The sequence below is a fragment of the Phaseolus vulgaris genome, chromosome 2 (assembly GCF_000499845.2).
Source record: "Phaseolus vulgaris cultivar G19833 chromosome 2, P. vulgaris v2.0, whole genome shotgun sequence".
Lineage (NCBI taxonomy): Eukaryota > Viridiplantae > Streptophyta > Magnoliopsida > Fabales > Fabaceae > Phaseolus > Phaseolus vulgaris.
Genome location: NC_023758.2, coordinates 10,991,414 through 11,018,984, shown reverse-complemented (window position 1 = coordinate 11,018,984; position 27,571 = coordinate 10,991,414). Strand labels below are relative to the sequence as shown.

The window sequence follows — 27,571 nt, the reverse complement described above, 5'->3', positions numbered from 1 at the left end:
TCACTCTGTTAGTGATTATTTTACAAAAATTACGCATAATTTGGGATGAATTGGAGAATTTTCGACCTAATCCTATTTGCACTTGTTCTATTAAGTGTTCTTGTTCTATTGAAACTTTCATAACCTAATAAAATGTGAGAATCGTGCTATGCAGTTCCTTAGGAGTTTAAATTATCAATATAGTAATATTCGATCACGTGTTTTGCTTATGGAACCCATACCTCTCATCCCAAAGATTTTCTCTCTAGTTGTTCAACTAGAGCGTTAGCTATCTAGTGTTTTGCCTCTTCCTAATATTCATAGTACCAATGGCAGTTGTATTGCTCCATCAAATACTTTGTTGTGTGGTTTTTGGGGTAAACATGGCCATAATCAGACCGTATGTTTTAGAAAAGTTCGTTTTCCTATTGCTGACACTCGAAACACTAGAATCCAATCTAGTAGGAAACTCTACACTTACTATAACAAAACTGGCCACACCATTGACACCTATTACAAGAAACATGGTTTTCCTCCTGGATACAAAACCCATAATCCCACTCAAACCACCCAGATTCATAACCTAATTACTGATGATCTTTCTATTGACAATGTTTCTAAAGAATAGGATGTTAAAGACATTCAACTCACTTCTCAACAATGCTAATTCTTAACTAACATTTTGTGCTAAAACACTTTGTTGCTCAAGCACAAATCAACCAAGTTGGCACATTCTCGGTCGATGCCATCAAGCAAAATCACCAGCCTCCAAAAGGTAATTCTTTTTCCTTTATACCTAATATTTACAATTCTTGGATATTGGATTCAGGTTTCACTGACCATGTTCGCACTGACCTCTTCGTTTTCACACATTACACAAAAATTGCCCTTGTTTTGATTAATCTTCCTACTGGCCAAATTGTTTTTGCAAACTATTATGGTTTAGTCAAATTTTCTGATAAATCTTATGTTCTTAATGTGTTATACATCCCTAAATTCAAATCAAACCTTATTTCCACTTCTAAATTATCTTTAAAACTTAAATGCACTTTAACTTTCACTTCTACTCAATGCATAATACAAGACAATCTATCACACGAGAAGATTGATATAGTTAAGGCTATTGTTGGACTGTACCTCTTTAATTATTTTTATGTTGTATCATACACTACACCACAAATTTCTATTCCTTATATTACTTGCAACATTAAGGATAAACATTTGTGCCATTATAGAATGGTTCACCCTTCTCATGAAAGATTAACTGTCTTGAGTGTTTTATAATTGTTGACAAACTACAGTTGTGTGATACATGTAATCGTGCCAAACAAAAGAAATTGTCTTTTTCTTTAAATATAACTGCTACTACTGCTATCTTTGACATTCTACATTTTGATATATGGGGACCTTGTTTTGTTACGTCTATGCAAGATTTTAAATATTTCTTGACTGTTGTTGCTCATTATGTGGAACCTCAATTTCATACAAAAATAAAAATTATGAGAACCGATAATGGACCAGAATTTAGTATGCATGTTTTTTTCGCTTCTAAAAGCATCACACACCAAACTTCTTGTGTTGAAACATCCAACAAAATGGATATCGTTGAACACAAACACCAACACATTTTAAATGTTACTCGTGCTTTGCTTTTTCAAGCTAACATATCCTCTTTATTTTGGAAATTTGTTATTAGTCATATTGTTTTTTTTAATTAATTCTACTCTTACTCCTCTTCTTTCTAATCTTTCATCCTATAAAAAAAACTTTATGACAAACCATGTGATCTCTCCTTTCTCAAAAAATTTGGCTGCCTTTGATTCATTTTAGTATTTCATTCAATTTTAAATTTTAATAAGAGTGATGTAGCATTATAATTTAACCGAAAGCTACTAATTTTTATTTTAATATTAATTTAAGTTACTATCGATTTAGTTAATACTAATGACGATAATATTTTAAAATAAGATTAATTTTGACTTAACTATACTAATTTTAATAAATATTAAAATTGAATTAAATTAAATTAGTATATACTTATAAGTTAATATATTTATTTATAATATTCTTGTAAATGACGTCTTGTTTTTTATTGGAGAGGAATAATGTCTCTGAACCATGAGGGCGTTAATGGATAATATTTACATATACTTTTTAGTAATATAATAAAATTTTAAAGTTATATAAAATATATAAAAATAATGATAATAATAATAATAGTTTATCACTGACTGTCGTATTTTTATTTTTGTAACTAGATATGTAGCCTATTGATTAAAAATACATTTGGTTGAATAAAAGTTGCAGAAAACGAAAAGTGAATTTACTGATTCATATTCATTTCCAATTTTCCTTTAACTTCGGGCCTCATCATTCCACACCCGCATTTGCACCCTACGCGATTTGTGAAATGGCAAAAATACTCGCGATTCAATTTATAAACATCTCTATCTTTCATTTTTCTTCACTTATGTTCTTCCTCGGTACATCCCACATGCTTCCTATGCTAACATAGCCTATTGATGACACTTAATTTTGTTTTATTGCATTTACTTTATATTTTCATTCTATACGCCAACTTATTATTATTTTAATATTTTTTAGTGAGTTAAACGTCTTTATGATCAACGCAATAGTTGACATATATTGTAGTGTCCAACGGGAAGGGGCTTCTTTTATATGGCTATCGCTTTTTGTTGACAGATAAAGTGGATTTTTCTTATAATGTTGTGACATACCTGAAATTAACCCAAACAAAAAAGAAAACTGAAAAGTTGATAATAGTTAAATTTATGGGAGATTTACAACTTCATGAAAATTTTCTCTCTTGTTTATTTGAGTAGACATAAGTGAACAATTGTAACCTAATTTTCATTAAAGAAATAAGCACAAGTTGAAGTTGAAGGAGAAATGTAATACCCTATTGCAGGAAACAACATTAACAATAGTGAACATTTAAAGATGATTTTAAAATCGTCGTTAATTTGAATGTAGTTATAAATCAAGAATTTATAACGATGGTTCTAGAACCATCATTAATTCATCAAATAAAAAAAAAGTTTGCGCAAAAATGGAGGGATGAACTCTAATTTGGAGCGGTTGGGCGCGGAGGTCATGGTTGGGACGATGTCATATAGAGCTGGACAAGGGAGCTGGCGCATTTTCGGTGTTGTGCGTCTAGGACTGAGGGTGAAGGTTGCGATGTCGCGCGAGCTGGCATTTTTCTAGTGCGGTGCGGCAAGGGCCGAGTCGCACAACTGGTGTGAGGTTGAAGAATCCGGTTGTTGAAGATGGTTGTTGCCCCTTCAAGACATGTGTTTGATGAAGCCATTTGTGTAAATTTCATTTGTATTTACATTTGCTTTAAGAATGTCTTAGGTATAGTTTAGAGGTTGTTTAGAGTAGGTTTTTTGCTAGGTAACTCACTTCTTAACCCCTGACCATGTGATAAGAGCAAACACAAGTTTTCTGAAACTGTTTTTCACATGTTTTGCAAAAATATCCTTACTGCATAAAAAATTAATATGTTCTTTTCTAAATGAATAGATTTTTTTCTTGAGTTGATGCTTTGATTAAGTGTTTTTGAAAATCATAGTTTGTGCATCAAGTATTTTAACTAAATCTTCAATCCATCAAAACGACTGTGTTTTAACTGTTAGGAAGTTTTTGTTATCGTTTTGAAAATAAATTTGTTCATCTGTAAATGAATAGATTCTTTTTTTGTCTGGTGCCATGTTTACCTTAAAAGGTTTTTTTTTCGTTTTATCCTTGCACCAGTATGTTTGACTAAGTCTCCTTCACATAACAGATTCTCCAACTGCTTTTGAAAATAAATCTGTTCATTTTATTTTCAATCTGTTCTTTTTATAACAGTTTTAACTGTTTTTTAAAAATTTGTTATAAGTTGTTTCTCTATAAAAGGAGAGCTTGTTTCTGCGTTTAAAGTAAAATCATACAATTGAGAAAACAAGTTTTACAACAGAGAATTAAGGATTTACAGAGAATTAGCAAGTGTTCTTGAAAGACTTTACAAATCAAAAGTGTGCTTGTTCTTGGTTGGCTCTAAGGCTTGGTTAAAGGTGTTGCTACTGTGTGAGCAATCTATTCTACTGGTCTAAGACAGATTTATGCATTCTCTATCAGGTGTATTCGTTTCATATTTCGAATTCTTGTATAGTGTGATTGTAAGTTCTTCTTGATAGGGTTTCTTGAAGAGTGTGTGTGCTGAAATAGTGTTTTTCAGCAAGCGTGTCAAGGTTCTTGTAGGGTTCAAGAACAGTGACTGTGTAAGTGTGTTTGGCACGTTTGTTTAGTGGATTTCACCTTGGATTAGGTGAGACTAGATGTAGCTCATTTGAGTGAACCAATATAACTGTTGTGTGTTCATTTCTCTTCATCCCTGCACTCGGTTCACTTATCTGTTAATCTGTCTAAAATTGAATATGTTCAATTAAAAATAAATTTGTTCTTTCTGGGCTTGTTCATTCTGTTCTTATTTTCTAGAAAATCAGTTTGCTTCTCTTAAGAAGATATATGAAATGTTAATTACAACTGGAACTGTTTGATTGTGATAGGTTACCCAATTGATTGTCAAGCTAATAATTGAACCTTTATCACTTGCTTAAAAAATTGAAGGTCACTGATTCTGTTTTACATAATATCCTCTTAAAATCAATGTGTATATAGCTTGCAAATCAATCTGCATAATTTCAAGAATTACTTGACTGGTATAAACGCTTTAATACATAAACAGTGTAAAAATAACTCTGTTCATTGCTAAATAAATCGATTTATTTTCTGTGTACTATGATAAAACTTGAATCTGCGCGAAAGTTTTAAAAGGTCAATTCACCCCCCCCCCCCCCTCCTTGAGCTTTGGCATTATTGAACCCAACACCGGTGTCGTGTGACTAGAGTGAGGGTGAAGGTTGCGGTGTCACACGGTTGGAGTGATGGAGGTTGCACGATAGTCAGTTGCACGGTAGTGGTTGTTGATTTATCCCGACAAGTATACCAAATCAGCTGTAATATAATACTATTTAAAGTACGAATGTCGAACCCATAAAGAACAATTCTAATTAAGAAGTTCTGTTATAAAACTCGTCAAGTATAAAAAATAAATGTAGAAACTTGTTCATAACCAAATTAACACTTTTACCAAAAATAACTCAAAATTTAAGATGTGATTCAACAAGTAACAAAACTAACTTATCAAATATAGATAAAAATACTTGGGATTGAATTGCGTCTATCTTAATCATCTGTATTTTGGAATAATACAATATATAATACTCAAAACTACTTATTCTTGATGCTTAATTTAAAGATATTCACCTTGATTACTCACAGATGAAATTCATATGATGATTTCTCAAACATTGATTTCTCAGACAAATCCTCCAGCTTTATGAACAAAATTATGATGCAATTAATAACTTGAAATCCATTCCTAGCATTACAAGTTATCAAGTATATATATATATATATATATATATATATATATATCACCAAGAATACATTTGATCAAAATAGATTACATTCAATCTCAAGTTTGAAAGCACTTAGCAACTCATGATAGCTCCTCCAATCTTCATTCTTGATCTGAATTACATAAGAAGAGCTGATTTGAGAACATTCTTCTCTTGAGAACAGAGTTTTCTTCTTCTTCTCTCACTAAATTCTCTCTAAAATCCTCACTTATTTTCCACCGCTCCTATTTTAACTCTATTCCAGAGTTTATTTAATGAAATTTAGTTCAAGCAAGCCAATCTAGCTTAGGCTAGATCATTCGATGTTGTTTTACCTTGGGCGAGCAATTCTAGCCTGAGCTATATTAGTACTGCACCATTAATTTAATTTAGATAATTTTAGCCTGAGCTAAATATTTTAGCTTGAACGAGATGCTTCCTTTATATTTTCCTTCTTTACTCCTTCTTGTGATCCAATTAAGTCTTTGCTTTCTTTCTTTTAATGCTTCGTATTCATCTGAAATTTACACAAAAATTGGGATTAAATTTCTTCATTTGTTTCCTGGTTCAAAATATATAATCAGATTCAATAATTCTCAAATTAGGGTAATTTTCTTACATTAAGCAACAATTAAGTTCCAAAGTGTTCAATTTTCTCAATTATAAAAATTACACATTGGCATTTATCAGTGGTTTTGTGGTGTGGTGAAGGTCGCGGTTGGAGTGTGGTGGTAGAGAGACGAGTGTGTGAGAGAAGTAATACTGAGAAGAATGAGCGCGAGACAAAATAAGAGAGGGAGACACGCACAACACAATATTTTTTCAAAAATTTTACACTTTTTAACAACAGTTCCTCCCAAAACCGTCTTTATATGTCTCCCATAACCATTTTTAACGATAATTCCTCTTAGAATCATCGTTAAAAACACATTATAATTACGAAATTGCAACCGTTTTTATATGGATTCGTTGTTTTGATATTTTGTCCTAGTGATACTTTTTTTTCTCACACATTCTCTTTTCTTAATTTCATCATATTACTCAAATTGTGCATTCAACAAGAGTGTGTTAAAAAGGTTGTAGTTTGTGTTGCTACTTACTGCTGCTACTGTGATCATAACATAACCTATTCGGTAGAAAAATATGAAGAGTGTGATAAATTAACAAGTGGGATTCTGCACTCTCGGCTTCATCATCTCCACCAAGATCTCATTCCAGGAGTCTATAGGTCCTGGCAAGCACCAATGAACACAATCATTCTGCACACGCTTTGAAATTCCATTAGCAAATGGGAAATGATTCATATAAGCTCCTGGATGGCCATCTGGTCTCAACCATGACAATTTTGTTACATCAAGTGCCTCCAAACTAAACCCTCCTAACTGTTTGGCTTTTGCCTTAGCATTTTCCACTTCTTCCATCTCAATCCTTCTCATCTCTTCATCCACTTCTCCAAGTTTCATCTCCCCCTTTCTATAAGGTCTACTCTTTGAACAAGTACCCTCCTTATCCCAATCACCTTCAAAATGGGAAGGTGAGAATGTTCTCACAATTACACCAATTCCATTTCCCTTACCAACTTTCTTCTCTATTATGCTATTAAGAGTAGTCCTCAGAGCCTTTCTCAGTGGACCATAAAAACCAATATCAGTGTACTCAAAACCGTGACAGTTTAAGCAACCTAAAACCTTACCACCCTCGTAGTAAACTGAAGGAACCAAAAACCAATTTCCAACTGATAGCACAATCAAGTCCATTTGATCCACATCCCTTGCCCACTTCTCATTGACACGATCCAAATGCAATATGTTATGAAGTGGCCCTGTGCTTGATCTTTGAACCCCTTGCACAAGAAATGGGGACCAGTAGAGGGACAAGCTTGCATTGTGAGAAGCAAAGTGCCATCTACGAGAGCCTTTGTGGTGGACACGTTTAGGTGCTGAAGCAGTGGCTAACAAGCAAAGAAGGGACTCTATTTGGTTCCTAGCCAGAGAATCTCCAACAAAAGCAACATGCTTGTTGTTAATGAGTTGAAGAAAAGTGTTTGGGTCAAACCTCGGAAGATGGCACTGACTTGGTTTCCATCTCCAGTAAAGGTAGCTGGTGTCATGCCTCCCATTGATGATACAATTCTGACTTTCTTTGATTGTGGAACAGGTTGTACCATTGTACAAAGGACCTCTCTTATCAAGGACCCATCTGCCATTAAAGTAGTCACATGGAGTATCACAAACATAGTCCTTGTCTGCCAATATTACAAAAACAAGAATGAACTCAATAAACTCCCTTAAAGACGTAAACCACTATATATATGTACCACACCACTTGTTGCTAATTTAGAAGACAAAATTCACTTGCAATAATATAGTTTAACAAAACAAAATCATGCATGCATACATACATATTTACCTGCAGAAGGAGAAAGCTTAGTTGGTGGAGATGGAGCAAGAGAAAGAGAGTAAAAGTAAAACGAGAGAAGAACTATGGGTAGCAGAGGTAGGAGGAGTAAAATATGGAGTGTACATGGAAGAAGTTTCTTGGTGATGGATTGATCTTTCATTGAGTTTGCACCTCTCATGTTGAAACCATTCCTTCTTGCTTATCCTTTTCTGCTTCATTTTATGCTCATAGTTTGGTGTGGATTATCTAAACTTCAGCCTCGTGAATGAATGCACATGAATAATTTGTGCACCCTCAAATTGAACATTGAAGTGTGGACCATAGGTTCTATTTTGTTTTAAAATTCTTGTATTGAAAAGAACGAGGATAACAATAAATCTGGGGGGTCCTGATAGAGAAAGACTAGAACTTCCTCTGATAATATATTTAGTTTAATATTATGAATTGCCACAGAAATATTGATACAGTAAATAAAAAGACATACATATATAACTTTTATGCTCATAATTTAATTTCTGTTGGGTCCACCAAGAAATAATTATTTGATATGATTTTTAATATGATAGTTCTTTTCACAACAAAAAAAATATTAAACTGATACCTAACTTGTACATTTTTTTCAGTGTCTTTTTGGGTATAGCTGCATTGTGATGGAAAATATATGGAAGCCCCAACACAGTTAGTTGGCATTAAGACGATCCACACATTAAATTATTAAAATTATCAAAGAACGTGGTTGATACGATGATGCGTTTCATGTTATTTTATAAAATAAAATATGGTAGGTGTAATTAATTAGAGATATATCTTACTCAGGTTGAAGCAATAAAGGTGAGGCTTGTTAGAAAAGTCTGTAATTAATTCGAGTGTGGGGAATGGAGTTTAATTGTATAGTGATAGTGGACCTCGTGGCCCAAATTTAGCATCAAATAAACGGCCCTACAGGGCCCAAGAAGATTGCACGCCCGAAGAACTTCATTAATTAGAGTGTAAGCCTCCCATGACTATAAATGTGTTCAATGACCAGAAAAAAATATATTTCATTTTCTTTTTTACTATAAAAATGTGGAAGAAAAATCTATAAAATTGGGTATAAAAGAAATTGTTGTTATAATTTTTTTTCAAATTTAATTTCTTTCTCTGTTTTGTTTGAATGTATGTTTCTTTTAGCTGAAAAAGAAACAACTAAACATAAATTGACCTGTAGAAAAGGACGAAAAGAGAAGAAAAGAAATATCTATCAGTAAATTTACGAACCATTTATAATGTTCCTATAAATATACTTTTTATTATTGAAAATGATTATATGTATTAATAATTTTAGATTTTTTTTCTCACTTTGGTACAAAATATTAAACTAAACTAAATTATTTTTATTTTTTAACGAGTTGAATTATTTGAAATATTATTAATAAATATTTTCTTTAAAAAAAATATTTTTTAATCTTACAAATCATAATTAAGTCGAATTTAAGTAGTTAAATTTATAAACAATTTAATTTTAAAAATATATATTAAAAGAGAAGTTCACTTTAATGTTTTTTAAATAATACTTTTTTAAGAGAATGCACTTCAAATAAAATTATTTTCAAAAGTTTAGATTACACCCAGATTAAAAAGTATTAATTAGCCTCTCTCCTTAAAAACATGAGTCCATGACCATGTATAATTTAACTTTTCAAAAAAAAAAAAAGTATGTGTCCTTTTTTAGTAGGACCCCTTGACCATGGTCCTTGGTAAAGTTCTTCCTGTCTAGACGATTCTGTCCTTATAACACATACATTTGTATTCTCTCACAACCACTTTGAAATAAAGTGAAAAAGCATAAGCAGGACTCATGGTGAAGAAGAAAAGTTGTTCTAAGGAGAAAATATGAAAAACCAATTCTTAAATAGAACAATAATATATTATAAGTTTATGTAACAGGTGTTGTTTATATAAGATTTAACCAGAGTAATTGTTTTCTTCTATTTACATAATGATGATGAGAGGGAATGAGGACAAGATTGGAATAGCAATATTCTAAGGCTATTATTAGATTCCAAGAAAACTATTGAATTAGAGACATAATGAGATCCAACTATGTTTTTCTTTATTATTATTATTATTATTTTATCTGATGACTAATAGTAAGCCAATGAACCTGCTTCTCTGTCTGCACCTCCCAACTTTCATTTGATAAGTACAAAAATGCTTTTTTTTCTTTCTTGAAACTTGATTCATCTCAGCTAAGAACACTAGAAATTGAAGAAGAAAGAGAAGCAAAAACAAGGGATAGGCTTTGAAGATGGGAATCACAAGCCCATTCAAAGACCAATCCCTGTCCATCACCAAGAGACTTCTTCCTTGGACCCTTTATGCTCTTCTTCCCATACTCTTACTTCGCTTATACTTCTACCCTCAACCCTTCCCTACATCTCCAGAAACTGAACTTCCCAACTCCACCCCAATCACCATCATCTCCCACTCTTCTCTTTCTGCTTCTGCACCTTCTTCTCCAGGTACATGTGTGTTTAATTTCATCTTTTTTTTTCAAACCTATATGGCTGCTAGTCTTGTCTTGATTTAAGATGGACAAAAAACTTGGCTGCAGTTCTTTAGAATATGTTAGCACTGTTATTCAATCAGAAGTGGAGTTTTGTATTTTGTATTGTAATTTGTGTAATAAAGATTTGCATTAAGTCTCAACATAGATTATTGAAATAAAATTTTAATTATAATTGGACAACAAGGTAAAGACGTCAATGGAATTGAATCTAAGTTTTATGGAATTGTAACTGGAAACTTGGGATGTAGAATTTGTTGGTTCACTAGACTTGGTTACATGTTCTTTATTTGCAGAAAAGGAGAAAACTTATGAGACCCCATGTGATTACTTTGATGGCAAATGGATCCGTGACAAGAGAGGCCCTTTGTACAATGGTACAACTTGTGGTACAATCAAAGAAGGCCAGAATTGCATAGCACATGGAAGACCTGACTCTGGCTATCTTTACTGGAGATGGAAACCAAGTCAATGCAGACTTCCAAGGTTTGAGCCTCAGACTTTTCTTCAACTCATTAGCAACAAGCATATAGCTTTTGTGGGGGACTCTATGGCCAGGAATCAATTAGAGTCCCTTCTTTGCATGTTGAGCTCTGCTTCAACCCCCAACCTTGTCTACCGGAATGGTGAAGACAACAAATTCAGGAAGTGGCATTTTCCTTCTCACAATGTGAGTGTCTCATTGTATTGGTCCCCATTTCTTGTGCAAGGTGTTGAAAAGTCAAACTCGGGGCCAAATCATAATAAGTTGTATTTGGATCATGTTGATGAGAGGTGGGCAAGGGATATGGATCAAATGGACCTGATTGTGTTGTCAATTGGGCACTGGTTTTTGCATCCTGCAGTGTACTATGATGGAAGTTCAGTTTTAGGGTGTCATTACTGTCCTGGCCTTAACCACACTGAAATTGGGTTTTATGATGTGTTAAGGAAGGCCCTAAGGACTACCCTCAATAGCATAATTGATAGGAGAGGGGGTAAAGGCTATGGAACTGATATAATTGTGACAACATTTTCACCTGCACATTTTGAAGGTGAGTGGGATAAGGCTGGTGCTTGTCCAAAGACCAAGCCTTATAGAAAAGAGGATAAACAACTTGAAGGGATGGATGCTGATATGAGAAAGATTGAGATTGAAGAAGTGGAAGAGGCCAAGACAAAAGCTAATAACTTTGGAGGGATTATTAGGTTGGAGGCATTGGATGTAACCAGATTAGCACTATTGAGGCCAGATGGGCATCCAGGTCCTTATATGTATCCCTTTCCATTTGCTAATGGGCATCAAGAGCGAGTGCAGAATGATTGTGTTCATTGGTGCTTGCCAGGGCCTATTGACACATGGAATGAGATTTTTCTGGAGTTCATGAAGAAGTGGGGGGAACACCCACGGACTGAAGAGTGAGGTATTTTTCATGTCTTGTCAAATTCATATTAGTTTAATTACTCATTTGATCATTATATTTACAAAAGCTTTCTCATCTAGTTCCTATACTTTATTCAATTTTTACACATTATTCTTTCTATCCCTACACAAACCATAACAGACTAAAAATCTATGTTTTAAAGTACAGGAACTAGAGGGAAAATTTTGATAACTATAAAGCCTATATGAGTAATTAAGTCACACTTATATGTCATACTTATGTTTTCCACCACTTGGGTGATGGATATTGCATTGAAAAGGATCCATTTTTATTTTGGTAAAATAGAGAGCAATTTTCTTTAGAGGGTGGGAACAACAGTTTCATTGGGAAATTATTGGTTGTTGTTTTTCTTGCTTGGGCTATATAATGGAAAAGGAAATATATAAAACAGTACATGTTGTCTTGATGAGGGAGGATGGAGTGGCAAATTATAGGTACTATGAACAATGATGTTTGTGGAATGTGCTAAAAATGTAGGTAAGAGTTTAAGCCATTTGGACATGCTATGATTTGGGGTGCAAAAGTGTTTAGACGTGAATTTGTGGAGGAATTCATAACACATGGGCAAGTCTTTTCTGTTTGGTCTGTTTGGTAGCCATCAATTTTGTGTGGTGGGGTATTTCAATTGGGAAACTTCCTTTTGCTTTGATTTCTCTCATGTTAATTTGATTTGATCCATTATGTTGTTTTCCGTGGTTCCTCAGAAAAATGTTTAGCAAGTCCATTTGGATTTGTTAGCAATTTAAACGCGTTGAAATCACGTTAAGGGCAATGTTTTTATCTGTTTTTGTTAATAGAAAATCTTATTGATGATTATGTGAATGCATGAATGCAAAGACGTTTACACCTAACCACATTTAATTGACTCTCATTGTGGTTGGAAAATATAATGAAGCAAAGGTAACGAAGTTAATACACCTTTTAAGACATTTATTGTATACTTGTTATTATTAGTTAAAATGTTGGTGGATTTTAATTGTTAAACATGTTCCCATTCAACATAATGGTTGGTATAAACTAAGCTTATTTGATTACCACAAGAGTGTTTAGTAAGGTATAAGTTACAAAAAGTTTTTAGTTTCTAACTTTTAGCTTATTTAAATACTACATGTTTCTAACTTTTAGCTTATTTAAATACTACATGTTTCTAACTTTTAGCTTACTTGTCTCGTTGAATCAAAACAATGAGTCACAAGAGTGGAATTTCTCTTATGTATTAGTTATTTCTAGGATCTCCTCTTACACACGTTTTTTTTTTAATTCTATCATACATGGTTAATTAAATGGTGTATTATTTATCAAAGTTCTGATAACTTTGCACTTAGTTAATACAAAATCATCGTCGACATGTTACTTCAGCTTCTCCATAATCATTTTTAGAAAACAAATAAAAAATATAAAAATTAGTTTTTTATAAATAAAATTAACTTCCGTATAAACTAATTTATGGACTCTCTTATACTTTTAAAAAAAAATTGGACATAAGTTAATTTTAATTTATAAATAATTTTTTTGTTTTTAGGAAATTTTAATGGAAAAACTTGTTCAAATATTCAGAAAAAAAAAAGTAAATATTATTAGGGATCCATGTCCAATAATGCATTATGTATTTCAAAACACACTGAATTTGGTATAATGCATGATTATTTGTATAGTTGTTAAGAAACCATGTCAAATATAGCAATGCAAAAGTTACAAAATATATGTATTAGAATTAAAATGAGTAGTTTGTAGTTACAAAACAGGCGAACTAAATGAGAAATTAAGGGTAAAATATTTTATGATTAAAAAGGGTTATCCATCTATAAAATAATCTAGTGATTAGTTTGCAGAGTTTGAAAAGAAAAATCCAATTTATGTGTTGTTTATCATCATATTTTTTAAATAAAAAAACAGCTGGCCCTATCTAATAATTATTTATAGTTTCTGGTTTTAACAAGTTTACACATTTGGGGGAATAAACATAAAATATGGTCTTAAATATATGCTTGTATTAATTTGCCAAATAATATAGTCTTTTAATGTCACACAACATGTTTTGTTATAGTTAATACTTGAAGCACTCCTTCTCTTCATTTGAATAGAATGAATATAATATAAATCTAACATTTTACAAACTAAAGTTGGTTGATAGTAAACTAATTCCAATTTCTTTTTTGAATATCTTAAACACAACACCAACACCAAGTCTTTCGTCATTCTAAAGATGGAAGACACAATAACATGCATAACCATTGAAGGTCTATAAGAACACAAAAGTCTTATTTGAAAGTTTTCCACCATCTAATCATCAAATTTGTACAATTGAAAGTTGCTTCCACCATGAGTAAAATATATTTTTTGATATACACTCATTTATCATATAAATCTTTTGTCACCCAAACATATGCGTTATATCTTGACCATCTCTTCTCACACTCACACGGAACCACAAACATATAATCAAGTTATCTAACATCCAGAATAAATTTTCTGTCATAAAAAATGAAATCAATGTCTTACAAGTTAAAAACACATGGCATCTCATTGATACTTTCAAACAAAAATCCTATAAGTAGTAAGTGGGTATACAAAACAAAATATAAAGTTGATGACCTCATTAACCTAGTTGCAAAAGGGTACAAACAACTCAAAGGAGTAAATTACGTGGATACAGTCTTCCCTTTTACCAAACTTACAACAATGTGTCTTATGATTTGTTCTATTTGTCATCCAAAATTGGCACCTTCAACAACTTGGAGTTAATAATGTTTACTTATATGAACACTTGAAAAAGGAAGTGCATATGACATTGGCTCCAAGTTTCACCACACTAAGCCAAACCAAATATGCAAATCAATTAAGTCTCAATATAACTAAAACAAGCCAACAAATAATGGTTTCCTGAACTTTCCAACAATTCTCTTCAATAATGGTTTAATCCAAGTTTGTCATTTCTCTATTTATCAAAAGGACAACATCAATTTTCATTGTTTTGCTTACACATGTTGATGACAATATTCTTGCAGAAAATTCTTTATGTAATATTCAAGACGTAAAAGAATACCTAGACAATGCTTTTAAGATAAAAGATCTACATCAACTCAAGTATTTTCTCAATTTAAAAGTTGTTTGCTTTAGAAAGACATTCATGTTTGCCAAAGAAAAAATATATATTCATGAAAACATTGGATGCTAGCAACCAAGCCTTATTCCATGATGATAACAAGAGACACACAAAACTCCTTTTTTAGTATAGTGTTTCGCCACATGATGTTAATTCTTATATTGTTTGATGGTTGTTCTATCTCCCTAACACACTATTAAACATTTGCTTCATTGTTAAGTTCCGGAGTTAGAGATTTTAATCACTTATCATTAGATATGCAAAAGTACATTAAATCAACATTAATACAAGAAGTTTTTTTCTCCCTCCAACCCAAAGTCAATATTTAAGTGACTTTGACTGAATAAGATGTTATAGCAGTACTAGACACTCAATCACTTGCTTATGACGATGTCTTTTTGAAAAAAGTTTATTTCACACTAGTTTTTTCTCCCATTTCTACTTTAAAACCTTTTTTAATAAAAAAATATTATGTTTTTTTAATAAAATAATAATATATTTGTTCTCGAACGGGGTTAGAACCAAGAGAACTACTGAAACTTCTCTACTTTCTCAGTCGGTCGGTCAACACTCATTTTATTCATTTCCAAGCGAGCTCCTTCCTCTCCTCTTTTCACTCCGCCTCTCGGTCTCCATAAAGTCTAAACTCAGATGGTACCAGCAAAATGCACTTTGACGTTCAAGTCAGAATTTAGTATTCGACACTCGTTACCCTGAGCACGGTATAACGACGTACCTGATTCTTGGATTTTGTGTCTATTTATATGATTGTCATGAGCCCTTTCTCATTGGACCAGGTTAGGGAGCTGTGTCATGTTTAGAAATGCATTACATAGCTTTTAATTGCTAATTAGTCTCACTAATATACTCAAGTGTAATGGTTTTTGTAGTGTCAGTCGGCTTGTCGAAACCCGATCTTGATCATACGGTCTCTATTGATAGAATATTTAATGTCACTTAAAAATGTAAACCTATCATTACTCTACCTTTTCTTATTTCTTAGAAGTAAAAAAAAAAAATTGTATCATCACAATCATAATCCAAAAAAGAGTATCATGTCTTCAGGAGTGTTACTTGTAAACTATAATAGTTAATAGCTTCTAATTCCAACTTTTATAAACAAATAAAAAAAAACATTAACATTGTTATATATTCGATAATAAACTCCAAACAAATTTATTTGATCTCTTTCTACAAAAATAGTTGACTGCCAGATGTTTTTGCCCAATGCCCCAATCGTGACCCCTTCACTACCGTTGTAAGCTATAGGAGATTTAGATATACATTGTACAGCTTAAGGGATGTTAACGCTCTCTTTTTCTTCTTTTTCAGTTTATGTTTTTTAAGAATATGGGTTCTGTTAATATGTATCATTGTCTCTTATATATGTTTTTCTAAATAGAAAATCATTTTTTCTTTTGTTTTCTCGGTTGCTCCTCTTCTCCCTTCCATTTTTTCATAATAAAAGTTGACAGTCCCATCCGCAACATGAACTAATTATAGAAAATTTTCATTTTACACTAAATTATATTTTAATGACAAAAATGATTTAACTGTCAAAATCTCACCAAATAAAAAATGTTATTGGAAAGGTAATTGTTTTCCAAAAGAATAATAAAGTATATTCATTTATGCTCCGTTAGGTACACGGATGGATTTGGAAAAACTATTCTTGTTTGAATCTAATGATTTCTGGTGAAATGGAAGCGCGGAAAGGTGAAGAAATTCTCCGTAGACATGAATTGTTGTAGAGAAATCCAACTAAGACCCCCTAAATTACATAATTACCCTCTCAAAAAACTATAAAATATAAATATTAAATATTTATAACAAAAATAAAATGTTATATATTTATAAAATTAATAATAATTTTAATAATTAAAATAATGATAATAAATGTAGATTAAAAAATATATGATAATAATTTAATTAAATCAAATATTTAATTATATAATTAATAATAATAAAATTAAAAATAATTATTTAATAAAAAATAAACTTATAACAGTAATAATAATATTATTAATATAAAAAAATAAATTAATTTTGTTCTATTATTATTATTCAATTGTTTTTACAAATCAGGATAAATTTGTAAATTTATTTTTTATATATTTTATAAAAAATAAATTTTTTTCTTAAAATCATTACATCACTTATAAACTTAAATAAATTTTCTTCACAAAATCTATCTTAATTTAAACAATCTCATTTTCTTCGTACTTTTCTTTTTCTTTTAAATCAGTGTAAATCCACCCCTCAAATCCAAAACACAACCTTAAAAAAGATGTGTAATAAAGTTTGGTTTTGTTAGTGACTTCACTTCTAGTATCTTTCAGTGACCCTTCTTTAGGCATCTTAAAAACTCTTCTATCTATCTAACACTGAGTAAATCACAGAAGCACCACCACCACCCAAACACGGCCTTTGTAACAAACTTCGAACTTGCAATTCCGCCATGGCAGCACCATCGTCACTGTTTACCCTTTCTTTCACCGTCGACCCTCAAATCCAAATCCAAAACCTCTCTTTCTCTCTCTCTTTGCCTTTTCACTTCTCTCTCTTCTCCTCCACCAAACCCCGTTCCTCAGCTTTCAAACTCTCCGCTTCCCACTCCCCCTCCCCCCCCCTCACCTCCGGCTTCCTCACCGACGACGACCTCCGCCGCCTCAACTCCCTCGACTCCTTCCTCTACCGCCGCGACCTCCCATCCGGCTCCCTCTCCGTCCGCCTCATGCGCCCCCACGAGACCCGTCCCACCGTCCTCCTCCTCGCCCACTCCTTCGCCGAGTCCTTGCTCATCCCCGTCGCCTACGTCAACCTCCTCGCCTTCCTCATCAACCAGTACCTCCTCCAACGCTTAACGCTCCTTCCCAACACCGCCACGCTCGTCGCCTTCTACACTCAAACACAACCGCCACCTACTGCTGCTAAAGAAGAAGAAGGAGAACAACTTCAAGAAGACGAAGGAGAACTACTTCATGAAGACGAAGGAGCGCGCTTGGTGGGAACTGTCGAGATCTGTTTCAACAGAAGAGGTGCCAATGCTTCTGTTCCCTCGCCCACCCCTCCGAGGGATTCACCCTACATTTGTAACATGGCCGTGCAAAAATCTCTCAGGAGGTATCTGCACTTTTCCTTACAATTACTTTAAACATGTTTATCTTTATATATATAGTTGGAAATGCGTTTTCTTCGCAAATTAATATATTGAGTAAATAGTAGGTTTTGCTCTATTGTACAATCGCAAACGTGGTTGAGTAGAAAACCACAGAAAAGTGATCCGTTATATTATAGGTAGTTTCTTAACTTCTGCAAAAATTACCTGAAAGTCATATAAGAATGATTTGTTCCTAGTTGACAGACTATAACTTAATCACAAACCCAAAACCCAATAGTATGGTAAATTCGTTGATTTCTGCCATCTATATTAAAGGTGATCAGTCCAAGTTATCTGAAGAGATTAATTATTGACACAGTCACTGAATACTTTGTATTTATGACATGATTATAAAAAGAAAACAATCACAAATTGTCACATATTTTGTGAATTTCTTAGGTCATATCATAACAATTTATATGAATGAGAGGATAAAACTTTCATCTAATCACGAACCCTATGTATGGTAAATTCATTGATTTTTACCATAACAATATTAGAAGTCATACCATCAATGATTTTTAAACCTCCTTTATATGTTTGTTAAAGATTTGAAGATTGGTTTGGCCAGCAAAAATGCACGTGTAGGAACTTCAGGCGTAATTTTTTGATGGACAAATATTACATCAAGTTCTTTGGATATTTTTTTTTGAGAATACTGAGTTTTTTTCGTAGTCGGATGAACTTGATATTTATTTTATAGATTATCTTGAGTATTTATACCTTTTCTGTACCTGCTATAACTGTAACTACTAGATTGGGTTAGATGGGTTGTTACTTGGGAGAATTTTAGTACACATTTTTTGAGTTGTGGTTTAGGTTTGATTAAAAAGTTATTGAAGAAATCTGTTTAAGTTTCATTGATTAATTCAACGTGTGCTTTTGCTAAATTTTGATAGAATGACTGTTGTTTGGATTGATGAGTTAGACTTTCAGTTGTTTTTGACAAATGTTATATTCTGGGCCCAACATTGATTATTGTCACTTTATATCGGTCGAACTGAAGCATGTCTTGAGTTGGAATGTTCAATAGGGTGGAAACATGAATTAGAGATCGTGTTTTGATTCATGGTGTGGAACAAATGTGTCATAAATAGTATAAAAGACTTAACTGGTTCTTGTCAAGAATGAAAAGTTTTTGATGTGGGCTTTTTTCTCAAACTATGTGAAAATTGTGAATGTCTACCTCTAATGCAATCTAATGATAAAGATGTCTTTTAATTATGAAAAACCTAATGAAATTTTGAAACTACGAGACAAGGTGGTTTTTATTGAGCAAGTTACTTGTGTGTTGTATCTCCTTTCATTCAAGTGAGGCAGGAGATAAATCTACTTTTCATATGTTACAGGCAATTTTACCTTGCTTCTTTTACATGGCATGATAAACATTTTCATCTGTAGTAATTTGAGTAGGGAAACCCGCAATTAGATTTAAATGATTAAGCATTTCAGCTACCTACTTTACCATCAAAGATTTGCAATATTATAATTAAATATTTAATATACATCTGTTGACTTCGGGGAGAGATTGACATCATCCTTGCAATAGCAACTGTATTTTTGTTTCCAAGTTCAATTTTAAAACTTTATGGTCTACTTTCCGTGAATGAATGCATGCCTGTTGCAAAGCCTTTAACCGTTGCTTTGAGCATCAAAGTTCTTTATCAAGTTAATCCAATCCGACATATATTGTTAATCCTAAATTCTCATCTCTTAGCTAATATTTTAAAACTTTTGGTGGGCTAAAGAAAAAATCTGTGGGCGTGTCTTTGACAGTGAAACTACATGATGTAACTAACTTTCTGAGTACATGTTTCTGATTCTATTCAGGAGGGGCATTGGCTGGCATCTTCTAAAGGCAAGTGAGGAATTAATTTCTCAGATGAGTTCCTCAAAAGAGGTTTACTTGCATTGCAGAATGATTGATGAAGCTCCATTTAAAATGTACACAAAAGCAGATTACAAAATTGTAAAGACAGATAGTATTTTAGTCCTGCTAATGTTGCAGAGACGCAAGCACTTGATGTGCAAGAAACTTCCTCTTTCAAGTACGACCTCAGAATCAGATCTGTCAGTATGATAAACAAAAGACTATTTGAATGTGTATAAGGGTTGCAAAAAATATTTGTCAAGGTAATGTTGTCATTCTCATTTTCCTTCAAAGCTTGTATCACTGTAAGTTATGTGCTTCCACATGATCTTATACTCAAATACATGTTATAAGGTAAAGTTTCTTATTTGTAATTGTGGAATATCTGTTTCAGCATTGATAGCAAGATGGACATGATGGTTTTAAGTTTGACTGGAGAATAGAGAGTGGTATCATGCATCCTTATTTATTTCTCTTATCTTTAGGACAGGGACTGAATGATACAGGTAATTACATCATACTGTTTTCTAAATTTTTTATTTCCTTGTCTGGGTTAGACACCCACGTAATAATGGATAAGATTGTGAAGCTGGTAATGGTAACATAAGATGTGATAAAATATACCAAGTCAAAAGATACATGGTTTTTTACTGAAGAACCTAACATTAGATGCATGAAAATTACAAATCTTATGAACTCTTTATTTCTTCAATATAATTAAAACAATGATTTATTTGTGTATCTATATTGTATGACTTATTGATCATTCTTGAAATTTGAATGTGGCATATACAACATGTTGAACCATGCCAATCATATGCCCAAATAAAATTTTCATGTTAGAAAGTTGGGTAACATTTTCTGGGAAGTGGTTTATTTTGTTGTGGTCTCTTGCGCACTCATGTCATGTTACCAAAAGGGGTGCGAGAGACATGAGGGCATGACTGGTGGTGGAGAAGAGAAAATGGAAATGCTCTTTCTGCCTTGCCCATGATGGATTGAGTTCCTCACCTCCTAAAATCAGCCAAGTTATTATGCTTTGTACTGATAACATTAATCTGTTTGGCGGATAAGTGAATAGAAGAACTGTTGTAGTTCACTTTTTATTATCATCAAGAAATCATCATAATTCCGGTGTCTAAACTGTGATTTCACTAGATCATTCTCAAAGTATGCATAACCATACCCAAGCCTTTTGAATTTGTATAGATAATCGTTAGGAGTTCTTTTACACATTCTGCCACTGATGGTCTCTCATTACTCTCTGGTCGAACACATCTTGATGCCAGATTGGCAAACATGACTATAGACTGAATGGTGTAGGAATTTCGAGCCATCTCTGGATCTATCACCTTACGAAGCTTCTTGCGGTCATTCAGGATGTTCCTCACCTGCATATGAATTATAATGAATTAAAGTCTTCCAGTTTTATGAATCTAGTGATTCTCAATGATAAGGCTCTATATAACAGAACAATAAAACAGGGATATTAACTTAGAAGATTCCAAGGTTTTCTCTGTAGAAAAGTAGAACAGCAAGGAAAGAAAATCCAGTAACAGGTTACACAAGGGTCCCAAATGCCAAGGGAACACGCAACCCTCTCCCAAGTTTACTCAACAATTTCATAAACCTCACATATCTCCTCTTCCTCACGTTTAATATCCCTGTTTGTGTTTGTTAACAACCTCAATAGTCTCTTCTTTTCTCTATTTCTCTGCTTGGTATGCTGTTCCTTCCCCTCCTTACACCCCCTCTCCTCTTCATGTGTTCCAGTTTGTTTCTGTGGTTCATTCCTTTCTGTTAAGCACACAACCCGTGTTGTTTCTTCTTCCTACTTTAAACTTAGGCTAAGGACGCATCACTCAACGAGAGTAAAATATCATATTCCGCTTCTAGTAGTGGTGAAATATGCTTGGTAGTTGTTGGATGAATCTACAATTCTTGAATATGTATGTAAACCACTTATGTTGGCATGTGTAAATGTGTGATGGGGGGTGGGGGTATTTCAAGTAAAATACCATCTTGTTGTGAGGGGGGCTAACATTGAGCATTGAATGTCCCATGGATGGTGAGCATTACAAGTTTTCTAAACTAAGTCGCATCACTCTTACAATAAACTATTTCTCACTCTACACACACAAATATTTCTAGTAAGAAAGTTTCATTTTTATAAGAGTGAGAGGTGCAAACATGAACCGTATAGATGATCAATCATAAAAGCTTTTATACCATGTATTTTAATATTGACCATTTATTTTAGGATCTAATGGTTTTAATATTTATTTTTGTCACTCACATTAAATAAGGGTTCTCTCTTGATTATTTTTAAATGCATCAATGACAACAACCTAGCCTTTTCCCAACTCTCAGTCACATGAATCAAAGAGTTCTATAATGTGTGTTGATCATGTCCATAGACAACTATTGACCATTGTATCTTTTTTATTGGTTTTGCTTATAGTTTCTCTAAAGTCTTCCTCTGCCTCCAATGATTGAACTATCCTCTATCTGATGTTGTCTCCTTACCAAGAATCTCTACCAATACCACCCTTTTTTTTCCCTCAAATGTACTATTATTATAAAAAATAATAGTGCCTGGAATATTTTTAATGAAATATAAAAAAAAATATAGAAGCCAGTTTGGGGGCTTATATGTTGGTTTTACATTCATAAGGATAGATGCCAAAAGTGTGTGCGCACATGTGTTGATACATTTCCTACCTGTAGTACAAGGTTTTGATCGTTGGGACCTTGATTTAGATCTACAGCTCGACGTCCAGTCAAAAGCTCCAAAAGAACAACACCAAAAGCATAAACATCACTTTGTAGCGTGAGTTTTCCAGTCTGTTGTCAAATGAAATATCTAATAATGTTAGTGTAAGAGCACGTATTTTGCATTGCACTGCCACTAGATATAAGATTGCAAGATAGCACTTTGGGATAGACACATTTGGTTTGAGAAATAAAATGCTTCTTCTTATGCTACATTCTTAGATGATGGAATGAATGATTTATGTAGGCAATATCAATTTTAGTAACAATATTTGGTTGTAAGTATCACAGCCTTTTCTGAATGAATCTTGCTAATTTACGGTAATAATTCCCCTAGCAACATAAAAAAGCTGCGTTTTATGACTGTTTTGTGAAAATGCAAAGGCTGTCATATAAGAATTTAGGAATCTAGGCATTTTAGGTAAAGACACAGAAAAAAATTTAATAACTTGTAAAGACAACGCCCATGAAAGTCCTCCAGGCTGGAAATGTTGATCAGGATTGAGGGCCGAAATTTCTTTGAACTATATACCTGGAATGTTAGTTACTAGAACATGTCCATGGGTGGTATGGATTGAGCTCATGAAACCACTTGGTGTAAAAGCATGGACTATTATAAGAAGGACTAAAATTCTTTCTATGGCCAGAAAAATGTTAAAATCAAATAACTTATTTAGTGTCATGTTGGGCTTCTGGTTATACACAAAATTCTCTGAATCATTAGTAGTAAATAACCTAATAAACCATATAAGAAACTGAAAGACTTCTTTGGGCCTTAGGCTTCTAATGCAAATCAAGTTTCAAGGGTTAGACTATTTTTCTTCTTATGTTGGTGTTGAATTTGCTGACTTAATTTGCATGGGTGATTTATTTTTTGGTGGCCTAAACTGCTATAGTATGTGCTGCTTTGGTGTTGTTCAACCATTAATAAATCCTGCTCTAGATTAAGATGTCCATAGTCACATATGGTTGAATAAGTATGCATGAGATGAAAGGGAGTTGAAGATTTGGGTATATTATGCAAATGACCTACTTTGTAGCAAACGCAGATTCTTGACGTTAACATGTGAAGCTGTTTTCATCTTGTGCACATTATTCTGGAATAATTGCAAAATAAGTTACATTTACCCTTGCTGCAAAGCAAAATTTCATTTTACCTTAATAGTATATACTATTTATCTTAAGGTGTTGAAAATTGAAAAAGTGAAGTATTGTTTTTTTAAAAAAATCTTTATGGCATAGATGCATACCGATGTATACTCAGGATCAAAATAGCCAAAGGTACCAAGTACTCTGGCAGTCACATGTGTCTCTTGTCCTTCTGGCATTAACTTGGCGAGACCAAAATCAGATATCTACAAAAGATGTTTATTTTATTTTTGTACATATGATTATGAGAATGAAATGTTGAAGTCACTATAGGGAGTCTATTTACCTTTGCTTCAAAGCTGTCATCTAAGAGAATATTGGTCGATTTAAAATCCCTATGAACAATAGGAATTCCAACATCAGAACTTGAATGAAGATAAGCAAGCCCTTTTGCAGCTCCCAGTGCAACTTGGAGTCTTCGAGGCCAATCCATGTTTCTTTCCCCAATTCCTAAAATTAAATGTTAATTAATAAAAGCTCGACGTTAGAAATTTTGCCAATAGTGTAGATTTGGTTACATGACAAACCATTCAAATGATCTTGCAGGTTTCCATTACGCATATATTCATATACTAGGAATCTATGCTTTCCATCAGCACAGTAGCCTATCAAAGAAACAAGATTTGGGTGGTCAAGTCCGCTTAAGATGTCAACTTCGACTCGGAACTCACGTTCCCCCTCTGCTGCTTTAATTGCTGGCAACTCCATTTTCTTGATTGCTACAACCTTCAGGAGACTTGTTATATTAGTATGTATTCATCTGTATCAAATTCACTAATTTTGAGCATTTTATAAGAAACATGGTTTCTGTATGGAAGCTATAACGGACGTTACAAACTCTTGTAAACTATGATAAATTCCTAAGGGCAAAAAACTTCTGTCTAGAGTGTTACCTCTCCTGACCGCAATGTGCCTCTGTAGACTTTGCCGAATCCTCCTTTTCCAAGCAGATTCTCATCACTGAATGAACATGTTGCCTCTTCCATCTCCTTGAGTGTGAAAACGGATGATCCATGTAGCCTTTTAGTTGGTCGTGGTGTCTGATCTTCAAGCTGCCAAAGCTGTGCAGGTTTGTAAACCCCTGAATATGTAGTTCGTAAATGTTACTGGTTGGTTATGCAATAAAAACAGTACTAAATTACATGCTTAAACCATGAGGGAGAAAAACAATAAAGAGCCATACAGGGATCTGTTTGCTCTTGAGATTTGCTTCTCCGGCGCTTGTTCCAGGCTGAGACCAAACCAAATGGCATGTTTGACTGCTCTATCTTATATGCGTCTCTGTTTGAGAAATCAAGTGTCAGGTTTTAACAACATACAATTGCATATATAAATGATCAATTGCTTTACATACTGAGATACAGGTGGGTTTGTCAAGAACCTTGAAGTAAACTACTCTTTTGATACGTTGAGAAGGTGAAGTAATCACTTCAATATAGTTGGCATGTGCTTGAGAAAGCTATATTCCCATATAAAAAGCAGTTTGATAGAATGGAAAACCTCTATGTATTGGGGGGTACGTGAGGATCAAGTGAAGCTAGATTAGAATAGTTGACAGAACATCTTCCAACAACAACACACGGAGAGAGACAAAAATATGTACTTTAAGGCAAAGAGAGAGCTGATAGAAGTAGGTATGGCTTACCTATGGTTGAGATTGATAGTAGGAGTGGGCCGGGCTTGCTTTGATGGCGAAATGGAAACTGATGCCTCATTCACCATCTTCATCATTTTACCGTTTGCATTTTGAAAATCAGTGGCGGTTGCAATGCCCTTTTCAGTTGTTCTCTTCATTGAAAAAATTGTTATCTTGTTTCCAAATCTTTCTCTCATATGGTGCAACCGTCATTGTCATATCATCATCATTTGAATAAGCTTTTGTTTGTCACCAATAATAATCCATGACCATCCATGTGGGTACCACAGCCAATAAATACGTTTTGTCAGCTATCATCGCCTGAAAATTTGTGGAAAGGAGGATTTGATTATTTTAAGGTGAGGAAAAGAAAAAGTAAGGTCATAGCCATGTTTCATTAACAAATGAAATTATGTATTTATTTATTTGTTAGTTAAATAAATTTAGCTGTTCATTTTAGAAGAATTGCATTCTAGTACAGTTGGGTGGATGATTCAGGGAGTTCCATAGCAAGTACAAGATCAAAAGTTCTAATGTCAATGTGATCACTGTATAAAACAAAATAACAGAATATTTTTGGATTTTACTATGTGATAATGGCTGCTTCTTCCTGCACCTCCATACCTTCTTCTCTCACCTCCATAGATTTTTGTATTTCCAAAAATGGCTCTCTGTAATATTCTGGATTACATAATCCGGAAGTCATTTTTCAAATTTGTAATTAGCTTTTGGATTATATAATCCGGAAGTCTTTTTTTTAGATGCATGATTACTTTCTGGATTACATAATCCAAAAGTCTTTTTTAATTTCTGGATTATATAATCCGGAAGTCTTTTTTCAAATGTGTTTCTGGATTACATAATTCAGAAGTTATTCTATAGGGTGGCACAAGAAGGATAAAAATGTATTTTCATATTGTGTATGGTGATGCCAGAAGAAGATATGGAGGCGCAAGAATCTGTGATCATCGTATATAATCTGTGATATAAAACCCATAATGTTTTGGACTTCATAGGAGTAAGTTGGATTTTACTTTTTGAATTGAAGATTAATGAAATTGACAAGCTTGAATTTGAATATATTAAAAAAATTACAACTCAATATATTTATCTATTAGATGATATAAAATAAATGTTTCCACGTAAGAAAATGCATGCACGTGACATAACCACATTATTCTTTTCCCGCTGAAATGCAGATGAATCATTTGAGTATTTACTTTATTGATAAAAAAACAAACCAATATATTTAATTACAATATTATATAATAATTAAGGCTTGTATAATTAATCATCTACGGTACGTATACTGTTTGATTGGATTAATCAATAAATATATTCAATCTTAAATAATCTTGATTTTTTTATTTCCATGCAATTAATGTGTGTATATTTTCTGATTATATTAATCAACTATCAATTAATACATTAAATAAATAAAAAATCTTGATTTTACCATTTCATTTAAATTTTATGATTTTTTTATGATCTATCTATATATATATAAAGAGCATTTTGCCACATGGTATTAGCGCATCACTTATTTCCCCACTGAAATGCCAATGAATTATTTAAAATAAATCAGTATATTTAAGTATATTATTTTATAATGATTAATCAATCTGAAATAGTTTTATTTTTTATTTCATATAATTAAGGTTTGTTTATTTTATAATTTATTATTCAATCAATATATTAAATTGATTTTATTATTTTGAATACAAGTTTTAGGATTTTTATCAGTAAATAATGTTATGTCTAAGAGACACTTTTAAATAACTCGTCATAATTGTTATACTGCCAAATAAAAACTAGTCTTTCACAATGTTATTGAGAATTATTTTATTACTAAATTAAAATATAATTAAAAGCATTATAAATAAATACAAATACGGTCATCATAACTGTTAAATCAGCAACATACCTGACTTGGCGTCAGAAATAATTAATTATCAAAACAAAATAGGTTTTGTTTTAAAATTATTATTAGTCAAAAATATTGTATTTTTTTTTATTCTAAAAATTTTTTTATTCTAAAAAATACAATAATTATTATAAAAAA

General features: G+C 32.8%; 4 protein-coding genes across 7 annotated transcripts; 2 read left to right on the top strand and 2 right to left on the bottom strand.

Annotated features, from left to right (window-relative positions):
• Positions 1–6,308: 6,308 nt before the first annotated feature.
• LOC137810652 (xyloglucan O-acetyltransferase 1-like) lies at positions 6,309–8,063 on the bottom strand. The gene is made up of 2 exons (XM_068612036.1): positions 7,857–8,063; positions 6,309–7,692 (listed from the first exon to the last, which is right to left on the bottom strand). Exons 1-2 carry the CDS (start codon positions 8,023–8,025, stop codon positions 6,608–6,610), a joined length of 1,254 nt encoding a protein of 417 aa, XP_068468137.1. The 5' UTR covers positions 8,026–8,063; the 3' UTR covers positions 6,309–6,607.
• A 1,884-nt stretch (positions 8,064–9,947) lies between these two features.
• LOC137810648 (xyloglucan O-acetyltransferase 1) lies at positions 9,948–12,638 on the top strand. Its single transcript, XM_068612033.1, has 3 exons — positions 9,948–10,348; positions 10,689–11,795; positions 12,294–12,638. Exons 1-2 carry the CDS (start codon positions 10,135–10,137, stop codon positions 11,792–11,794), a joined length of 1,320 nt encoding a protein of 439 aa, XP_068468134.1. The 5' UTR covers positions 9,948–10,134; the 3' UTR covers position 11,795; positions 12,294–12,638.
• A 4,538-nt stretch (positions 12,639–17,176) lies between these two features.
• On the top strand, positions 17,177–25,230 carry LOC137810651 (GCN5-related N-acetyltransferase 5, chloroplastic). Of its 3 annotated transcripts, XR_011080940.1 has the most exons (4): positions 17,177–18,045; positions 19,913–20,215; positions 20,347–20,458; positions 24,420–25,230. XR_011080940.1 is itself a non-coding variant. In XM_068612035.1 (2 exons), the coding sequence occupies exons 1-2, from the start codon at positions 17,381–17,383 to the stop codon at positions 20,160–20,162; spliced, it is 915 nt and encodes a 304-aa protein (XP_068468136.1). In that variant the 5' UTR covers positions 17,251–17,380; the 3' UTR covers positions 20,163–20,326. The 3 variants fall into 3 exon arrangements, 1 of the variants encoding a protein (XP_068468136.1); XR_011080941.1 differs by lacking the exon at positions 20,347–20,458 and having other exon boundaries at positions 17,251–18,045; positions 24,420–24,757; XM_068612035.1 differs by lacking the exons at positions 20,347–20,458; positions 24,420–25,230 and having other exon boundaries at positions 17,251–18,045; positions 19,913–20,326.
• On the bottom strand, positions 21,027–25,726 carry LOC137810650 (probable serine/threonine-protein kinase PBL28). Of its 2 annotated transcripts, XR_011080939.1 has the most exons (9): positions 25,519–25,653; positions 25,057–25,154; positions 24,767–24,954; positions 24,401–24,599; positions 24,160–24,323; positions 23,975–24,079; positions 23,758–23,821; positions 22,674–22,796; positions 21,112–21,343 (listed from the first exon to the last, which is right to left on the bottom strand). XR_011080939.1 is itself a non-coding variant. In XM_068612034.1 (8 exons), exons 1-8 carry the CDS (start codon positions 25,704–25,706, stop codon positions 21,107–21,109), a joined length of 1,302 nt encoding a protein of 433 aa, XP_068468135.1. In that variant the 5' UTR covers positions 25,707–25,726; the 3' UTR covers positions 21,027–21,106. The 2 variants fall into 2 exon arrangements, 1 of the variants encoding a protein (XP_068468135.1); XM_068612034.1 differs by lacking the exon at positions 23,758–23,821 and having other exon boundaries at positions 21,027–21,343; positions 25,519–25,726.
• Positions 25,727–27,571: the final 1,845 nt, after the last annotated feature.

Excerpts from the sequence above, each read along its gene's own strand:
- LOC137810652 (XM_068612036.1), bottom strand. The coding sequence starts at position 8,025 with ATGAGAGGTGCAAACTCAATGAAAGATCAATCCATCACCAAGAAACTT. Across the intron at positions 7,693-7,856 it reads TAAGCTTTCTCCTTCTGCAG|ACAAGGACTATGTTTGTGAT; the intron begins GTAAATATGTAT and ends TAATATTGGCAG.
- LOC137810648 (XM_068612033.1), top strand. The coding sequence starts at position 10,135 with ATGGGAATCACAAGCCCATTCAAAGACCAATCCCTGTCCATCACCAAG. Across the intron at positions 10,349-10,688 it reads TTCTGCACCTTCTTCTCCAG|AAAAGGAGAAAACTTATGAG; the intron begins GTACATGTGTGT and ends CTTTATTTGCAG.
- LOC137810651 (XM_068612035.1), top strand. The coding sequence starts at position 17,381 with ATGGCAGCACCATCGTCACTGTTTACCCTTTCTTTCACCGTCGACCCT. Across the intron at positions 18,046-19,912 it reads GTGCAAAAATCTCTCAGGAG|GAGGGGCATTGGCTGGCATC; the intron begins GTATCTGCACTT and ends GATTCTATTCAG.
- LOC137810650 (XM_068612034.1), bottom strand. The coding sequence starts at position 25,706 with ATGAGAGAAAGATTTGGAAACAAGATAACAATTTTTTCAATGAAGAGA. Across the intron at positions 24,600-24,766 it reads GCACATTGCGGTCAGGAGAG|GTTGTAGCAATCAAGAAAAT; the intron begins GTAACACTCTAG and ends AGTCTCCTGAAG. Across the intron at positions 22,797-23,974 it reads TTGATCCTGAGTATACATCG|ACTGGAAAACTCACGCTACA; the intron begins GTATGCATCTAT and ends ATTTGACAACAG.